General features: G+C 55.6%; 1 protein-coding gene across 2 annotated transcripts; it reads left to right on the forward strand.

The window, feature by feature from the left end:
• Positions 1-607: 607 nt before the first annotated feature.
• On the forward strand, positions 608-8,027 carry TNNC2 (troponin C2, fast skeletal type). Of its 2 annotated transcripts, none has more exons than XM_079982455.1 (6): positions 608-757; positions 2,180-2,231; positions 3,736-3,879; positions 3,976-4,090; positions 6,433-6,569; positions 7,740-8,027. In XM_079982455.1, exons 1-6 carry the CDS (start codon positions 755-757, stop codon positions 7,769-7,771), a joined length of 483 nt encoding a protein of 160 aa, XP_079838581.1. In that variant the 5' UTR covers positions 608-754; the 3' UTR covers positions 7,772-8,027. The 2 variants fall into 2 exon arrangements, with proteins under 2 accessions (XP_079838581.1, XP_079838580.1); XM_079982454.1 differs by having other exon boundaries at positions 634-766.
• Positions 8,028-8,268: the final 241 nt, after the last annotated feature.

Genomic DNA, 8,268 nt, shown 5'->3' on the forward strand with positions numbered 1-8,268 from the left:
CCCTCAGAGCCATGGCAGAAACTGGATCCCTTTATAAACAAGGGACAGCAGGGGGCCCTCCACTGCTTGGGTGCCCAGCAGCTTAGCAAAAGAAGAAGGGTGCCCCCAGCCTAGGCAGACCTGGGAGGGGTGGGAGGGGAGCCCCACTCCCAGAACAGGCCATTCCTCTACCTGGATGGGTCAGGAGGATACTCAAGAGAGCAGGCTGTGTTTCAAGACTTCCCAGGCCTCCCTCCATCCTCAGTATATGGGATGCTTGTGTCTGGAGAAGGAGGAGGACACCCACAGCTTTGTCCCTGCTATTTTTAACCCCCTGCTGGCCTGGGGCAGGTGCGCTCAGCGGACGGGCATGTACAGTCTGTGGGCAGCCTGCCTCCAGCTCCTTATCCTTCTCTCGGGGAGGTGTTGGGTTTCTCCCCCCAGGGCACCCAGACCCTCCCCGCCTCCTCCTCCTCCAGCCTCCGCTGCTGCTGAGGATGGACGCAGCCAGGAGTGGCTTGGCTAAATTTGGCTAAAATGCCCCGCCGGCCAATGAGCAGGCAGGGAGGGAAGCGATTGGCTCTCCGGAGACCCGCCTCCCGGCAGTGTCCAATACTGAGGGCCTAGGCAGGGCCCCGCCCAGCGGGCAGAGTACAAATGGCCCTGCCAGGAGCCGCGGAGAAGCTTTCTTCCGTCGTCCGCCGGGGAGTGGAGTGGAGCGGACGCGCCGGGTCTCTTTCTCTCTGTGGGTTGCTGTGGGGTCTCTCCTGCCAACATGGTAAGCATGGTAAGACATGGGCACGTTTGCCCATTTTTGACGGCGGCGCCCAGGACGGTGGGAGACACATCTCCTCCCGGGATGCCGGACCGGGCCGCGGATCGTGCGCAGGTGGTGAGATGGACTGGTTGTTCGCGCGTCCGATGGGACAGGCCGGCGCCGGGGCCCAGGACCAGCACAGACCGTGGCGGCAGACGTGGCCAGGACACAAGCACGGCTCCCGGCGGAGCTGCCCTGTGTGGGGCCGAAGGGCAGGAGTGGCCCTTTGGCTGAGGCTGCAGGGGAGACTGGGGGGGGGGCTGGGAGGGGGCAAGGCAAAAGACCGAGGGCAGAGATGGGGGTCTTCTTTATTACTGCCCCCGTGGAGAGGGAGGGCGGAGAGGTCAACCGTGGCTTGGGGTGTTGGGGGGCGGTTTTTGCTGGAAGAGAGATGAGGGCAAATGCGGAATCTGCTTGGATCTGGGCGGGTGGTGGGCTGCCCTGGGGGGCACTGCATCCCCCGCAAAGCCTGGCCCAGGACACGAAGGATGGAGCCGGATGGCCGTGGAGAAAGCCAAGCCGCCGGTCATGAGAACTGGCCGGGAACCCTGCCTGCCCGCCGTCCGCTGAGCTGCAAGACCCGGCTCGAAGGAGTAACCCAATCCGCCAGCCGACAGGTGCTGGAGCAGCTGGCTGGCGGCCTGCTGAGCACCCTAGAAGGAGGCAGCCGGCGGGCGCTGCTAAGAATAGCATCCGGCGGTCAAGGAGCACCATCCTCTCCTCTGGCCAGCCACTGCGGGTGCCGAGAGGCCCCTCTCTCAGGACCCAGGAATCCTGGCAAAGTCCAAAGGAGCCTGAGGCTGCTGCGCAACGTGGGGGCAGAGCTGGCTGCCTCTGCCAGGGGGCACTGGGAACTTGGCACTGCAAGAAGCCTTCAATGGGGCTCCTCAAGGAGCAACTGCCTTTGTGGAGATGGGCCACCCAGCCCCTCGAGAGCAAGGGATGCTCTTACGGAATCGGAAGGGACCCCCCAGGGTCATCCAGTCCAACCCTGTCACAATGCAGGAGCCACAACAGGAATCCCAGTGCTCCTCCTGTCTCCTGTTGCAAGCTCCTGGAACTAGCAACTCCGGCCGCAGAGGGTTGGGTGCCATGAATCCCCTTCTGCTGCGCCACCTGCAGAATGCCAGGCGGAGCAAGCCAAGGCCAGGGTTGGGTTGGCGCGCCAGTGGCTGGCAGTCACCTTTCTGGTGATGCCAAGAGAAGGGGCTTTTTGTGAGCTGGGGAAAGAAAGTATCGGGAGAGAAGCAAAGACCTGAAGAGATGGGCAGCAGCAATGGCAGAGTGGATTGCAGGTAGCAGAAGTGGGGAGGGCATCCCTGGGCATGGCCCCGGCTGGGCCGGACTCTGCTCCCTTGGTGACTTCCTCCCCTTGCCTTGCAGACGGACCAGCAGGCGGAAGCCCGGTCCTTCCTCACTGAGGAAATGATCGCGGGTGAGTTGAGGGGCATCCCCGGGCGGCACGGGCACAGCGGGCACTCTGACTCAGCCGAGGGGCAAAGGGGCTGTGTTGGATGTGGGCCAACTAGGGAGGAAGGCGGGCTAACCTCAAAACATCATACTTTATTTGCTGGCACCCTGAGAGGCAGTGTGGTATAGTGGTTAGTGTGTTGGATGAGGACCTGGAAGAGACCTGGTACAACTCCCTACGCAGCCATGAAGCTCCCTGGGTGTGGCCTTGGGTCACTGCCTCTCGGCTTGACCTACCCCACAGGGTTGTTGTGCAGATAAAGTGGAGATAAAAGTGGGAGGCGAAGCCATTTATACCCTCTTGAGCTCTTTGGAGAAAGAAAGAAAAAGGCTGGATATAAATGTAAGACTAGTAAGAATTAATAATCCTGGCCAGCCATTCCACAAGTGGCTTTGGAGGCTCAGAGGATTAACCCATGATGGGTGAGGGAGGGGGGAGGCACCCCCTCTTCAAGCACCCAAAATATTGCCAAGCCCTTCCAAAATGGACTCCTAAATTGCAACCAAGCAACTGTCTTCCTCTCATTTGGGTGGCTCCTGAATCTCCAGCTGCCCACACAGAAGGGGAATGCCTGGAATCAGGCGGTCCAGGGCAGAGAGGCAGTTGCTGCTACCCCTAAGTGTGGGTCTGCTGCCCCCCTCCAGTTCTGACCTTGTGCTTAGCAGTTTCCCCACCCTAGACCTCCCCTGGCCAAGGACTCCCTCCGACCTCTGCATAATTAATAAATAATAATAATAATAATAATAATAATAATAATAATACATTTTATTTATACACCGCCCTCCCCAGCCAGAGCCCGGATCAGGGTGGCTAACACCAATAAGACCACAGTAAAAACATAATAGGGGAAAAGGGCGGGGGGGGGGGAGAGACCAATTTAAAATACAGGTTAAAATGCAATCTAAAATGCAGCCTCATTTTAAAGTAGCCGATAAATCAAGACCATAAGGGGAGGGAAACATAAGGGTCACAACGAGTCCAAACCAAAGGCCAGGCATGTGGGTTGTGTGAGGTCTGAAGCATTATCAGGGGCCTTCTCCATTCCATTCTCTGCCTGAGCAGAGCAGGGATTGTGTGCATGCATGGGGGGGGGGTTGTTTTTTGGGGGTTCCTCCCCCACCAAAGGAGCTGATCCCACCTGCAGAAGCTCCATGAGATTTTCCACAGAATGACACCTTCAGGCTAAAATGCAGAGGGGTCTGCATTGTGGGCAGATGGTTTTTCTATTATTCTTTTTAGCCCGTTGGCAAGCCCATTTCCCCCTCTCCTCCTTTGGCCCTTTAGAAAGAATGAAAACAGTTAGAACTGTAGTCAGAAGGGACCCCTAGTGGTCATCCAGCCCAACCCCCTGCCACTCAGGGCTTGCAGAATCTGGGAAACCTCTGAGTTGACTTGGATGTCGGCCCAAACTTTGCTCTGGTTCCTGCCAGGCTCACCCCCTAACCCCCCCGCTCTCCCCCCCCTGCAGAGTTCAAAGCCGCCTTTGACATGTTTGACGCGGACGGGGGCGGTGACATCAGCACCAAGGAGTTGGGCACCGTCATGAGGATGCTGGGACAGACACCCACCAAAGAGGAGCTGGACGCCATCATAGAGGAGGTGGATGAGGATGGTGAGGAGGGGCTATATCGGGGGGGGGGGTGAAGGTAGGCTGAGAGGGGGCCAGAGGGGGCAGCCCTCACCCTTCTCCCGGGGACCCTCCCTGCAGGCAGCGGAACCATTGACTTCGAGGAGTTCTTGGTCATGATGGTGCGCCAGATGAAAGAGGATGCCAAGGGAAAAAGCGAGGAGGAGCTGGCCGAGTGCTTCCGCATCTTTGACAGGTGAGGCCGAGATGGGGGGGGGGGCAGCAGAAGCCCCTCCTGCCTGGAGAAGGGCTTTTTAAAAGGCTGAACAGCTGGGGCAATGTTCAGGTCACACACAGAGATATGCTCTGCCAATAGTCTTGACAGTACCCCCCATTCAAAGCTCCTTATGGCGGCTGGACTGGCACTGAGTTCACAGAACTACAGAACTGGAAGGGTACCCCAAAGGTCCTCTAGTCCAACCCCCTGCAGCGCAGGAATCGTAGCTAAGGCATCCTTGGCAGGTGACCACCCGACCTCTGCACAAAAGCCTTCAGCGAAGGAGAGTCCGCTCCACCGTCAAACGACCCTTATTGTCAAAACAAATGTGGTGTGGTATAGTGGTTAGAGTGTCGGATGAGGACCTGGGAGACAAGGGTTCAAATCCTCCCTCTGCTCCGCTGTGAAGCTCCCTGGGTGTGACCTTGGGCTCGCTGCTGCCTCTCAGCCTGACCTACCTCACAGGGTTGTTGTGGGGATGGAGAGCAGGAGAACAACGTAGGCCACCTGGAGCTCCTTGGAGGAGAAAGAGGGACTACAGATGCAGTCAGTATATAAGTTCTGTCTGTGGGACTCTGGGTCTGTTGATGTGGATTAGACTAGGAGAGTTCCCTGGGTCAGGATTGCAAGCCAGGAAGGGGGGGGCACCCTTTGTTGTCCTCGCCTGCATTTAGATCAAGGAGAATATTACCTCCTCCAGCCATCCAAGCTGGGGCACCACAGAGCTGAGATTTCCCGACTTGCAGCTCTTCCCAAGGCTGGCTTTCGCACCCAGAGTCCAAAGAGAGAGTGAGCTGCAGTTGTCACAGAAGCTGCAGGATAGGGGCTTCTCCTGCCCCTGCAAAGGCTGAGGACTTGGCTGAGCTAAGTGTGAAAGGTGCAGAAGCGGGTCCCGGAACGTCAGGGGACCAAGCAGTGATCCTGGCTGCCCAGACACCATCTCCCTTCACTGCTTGGTCCCTGCCCAGCTGGTGCCAGGCTTGGAGGGGAAGGAAGAGTTGGGGGTCACCAGCCCTGGGGTGCTTGTGTGGAATCAGAAGGCCACATGCAGTCTCATCCTGGCACGCCAGGGGGGAGCCTTCCCGCACCACCAGTCTGCCACAGGCCAACTCATCCAAAACACACACATTGGCTCCATCCACAGAAGTGGGGCAGGGGGCACCTGCCCGGTTCCACCCCACATGCCAGTTGTGCAGCCAACAAACCAATGGAATCCAGACAAGATGGAGGCTCTGTGGGTGATCGGCTCTCTGATCTGGGTACTGGTGGGGCATCTTGTTCTAGAGAGGGTGGCACTGCCCTTAAAGGAGTAGGAGCGTAGCTTGGGGGGTGCTCCTTGAATCGCCTTTGGCAGGTGGCCTCTGCACCACTGTGCCACCCTTGGCCACTCCTGGAGAAACAGCTTGGCTCCAGTGATCTTTGCCCTGCTACTTCTCTTGCAATGCTCTCTACAGGTGACTTCCTGGCAGGGAGAATATCAACTCTGAGAACAATTGCACCCTTTGCTTCTTGTCTTCTGGGCCCATTTTAGGGCGTCAAGGCTGAAGGAACACCTCTTCTCACACCAAGCTGGCTGCATTTTAAGATCTGCAGGAGGTTCTCTGCTAGGGACTCTTTTTTAAAAAATCTTTTTTATTGATTTTAACATATAAATTATAATACATACCACAAAACTTCACCACTTATACAATCTTTTTTGGACTTCCATCAGCACCTCTGATGATCCACCGTTTTGACCACCTCTTATGCATTTCTTAAATTCATATTGCCTTTAATTATCTTAACTAACCATCTTCCCCTTTATCCATTTTTGCAATAGTCCCAATAATTCACCTCACAAAACTTCTTGCAAACCTACAAATGTAGTCTGATCATCACAATTACTTTTCAAATAGTCTGTAAATTTACACCAGTCTTCTGTGATTTTCTAGTCCCGCAGATTTCAAATCCTTCCTGTTAGTTTATCTAGTTCTGCATAGTCCATTAATTTCATCCCCCATTCTTCTTCTTTTGTCCCTGGCAAGAAACACCTAGGGACTCTTTCTTGCCTTTCAACGTACTTCTCTGGTCTCCCCAACTTTAAGCATTGGAGAGCAGAGAAGCCATAACCCGCCTTAGGAGACGACCACAGGAACCACGTCCCCACAGCTGTTCCCGTAGAGTTGGAAGGGACCCAGCGGGTCACCTGCCCCCGTTCCAGCCCCTCGATAGCCTTCTTAAACTGGGGTGCCCACCCCTGGCTCTGATCAGACTGCAGTTTAGATCAGGAGGAGCTCAGGGCTGCCTCCTTCAACACTTCTCCTCCCCCCACCCCAAAACAGGAATGGCGATGGCTTCCTGGACGCAGAGGAGCTGGTGGAGATCTTCCGGTTATCCGGAGAATCTGTCACTGAAGACGAGATCGAGGAGCTCATGAAGGACGGCGACAAAAACAACGATGGCCGGATCGACTTTGACGGTGAGTGGGTCAGCTAGCCTTTCTTTGGAGCTGGAGAGGGTGGGGGTGTCCGGGCAGCTCTGTGACCCTTCCAGCAGCCCCCCAGGCTCCCTGTCCCACTGCGCAGGGCCCTCAAGGCACATACAGCCTCCCCACGCAAGCAGAATACGAATTTTATATACAAACAAGTAAATCCCTGCTGATGAGGCTCGCTGACCTCCTGGAAAAGCAAAAATTTGACCCTTTCTGTTAGGCAAAGATCATAAGACGACCCGTATGATCACCAGATTCTGTGTACAGATCTGTAGGCACAGATCCCCTCCCCAACCCCAACTACCGTATTTTTCGCTGTATAACACACACTCGACCATAACACGCACGTAGTTTTTAGAGGAAAATCCGTAGGCATGCCACCCGTAGGCATTCCCTCCATAACACGCACAGACATTTCCCCTTACTTTTTAGGAGGAAAAAAGTGAGTGTTATGGTGCAAAAAATACGGTAGTTTAAGAAAATCCCCAAACTCGGTTCCATGGGTGACTCGGGGTCATCTCTCTGTGGTAGCTTATCTTAAAAGTTTTCAGTGTCTATATGCTTATCACATTTATAAATTTAAAATTTATTGTTGTACATTATTTTAAATGTTTGCTTTCCTTCTGGGATTCTACCCCCAAGTGTGTTTTATAAGCTGGTCTCAGACCGTAATAAATCATCTATCTATCTAAACAAGTAAATCAATTCCCAGCTTCGATGGATATACAGTGGTACCTCGGGTTACAGACGCTTCAGGTTACAGACTCCGCTAGCCCAGAAATATTACGTCGGGTTAAGAACTTTGCTTCAGGAGAACAGAAATCGCTTGGCGGCAGCAGGAGGCCAAGTGGTGCCTCAGGTTAAGAGCAGTTTCAGGTTAAGTATGGACCTCTGGAACGAATTAAGTACTGAACCCGAGGTACCACTGTATGCTTCCCTCTTCCTTCCTGGGCTTTGGCAGCTGTCGATTCTGGGCTCTTGGCAACCTGGCCAGAATCTTTCATCGGGGGGGGGGGGGGTTAGAGCCACAGCCAGCCCCGATCTGGGTGAGGTTGCTGCCCCCTTGAGATCCTGCTGCTCACGACTGTGGTGTGTGGAGTCCGCGCTCCTTGCCCCCTCCTGTTTTGGGACTGACTCCTCTTCCATCTCCCCCCACAGAGTTCCTGAAGATGATGGAGGGTGTGCAGTAAAGCGACTCAATACATTCCTGCAAAGCTGAGGGCCGCTGCCAGCCGCCAAGCCGGCCCCCTCTTGCCTCTGCTCCAGCCGCCAAGCCTCGCCTCGCCTTTTGAGCTGCCCCCACCCCTCCAGTCCTGTTCCGGCCTGCTGCTCCAACACAGCTCAGAGACTCGTTTTGGCTCCGCTTTGGGGGTGCCCACCGACCCCCCAAGCCTGTGATGCTCTCTTTATAGCACTCAACACATCAATAAAGAGCAAAGGACTGGAGCTGAGCATCGTCTGCTGTGGGGACCTGATCCAAACTCAGGGCGGGGGGAGGTTGATGGGAGCAGATGGCGGGGGCCTCCGGGTGTGGGTGGACCACGAATCCCACCCCCACCACCCCACATTGCAGGGGTTGGGCTAGATGGCCCTTGGGGTACCTTTCAAACGCTACAATCCCTTTTTCCTGAGCCCTGACCTCTGGGCCAGGCTGGCTCCTGGCAATGGGGGGAGCTGGAGTCCAGGA

The sequence above is a fragment of the Podarcis cretensis genome (assembly GCF_951804945.1).
Source record: "Podarcis cretensis genome assembly, chromosome: 6".
NCBI lineage: Eukaryota > Metazoa > Chordata > Lepidosauria > Squamata > Lacertidae > Podarcis > Podarcis cretensis.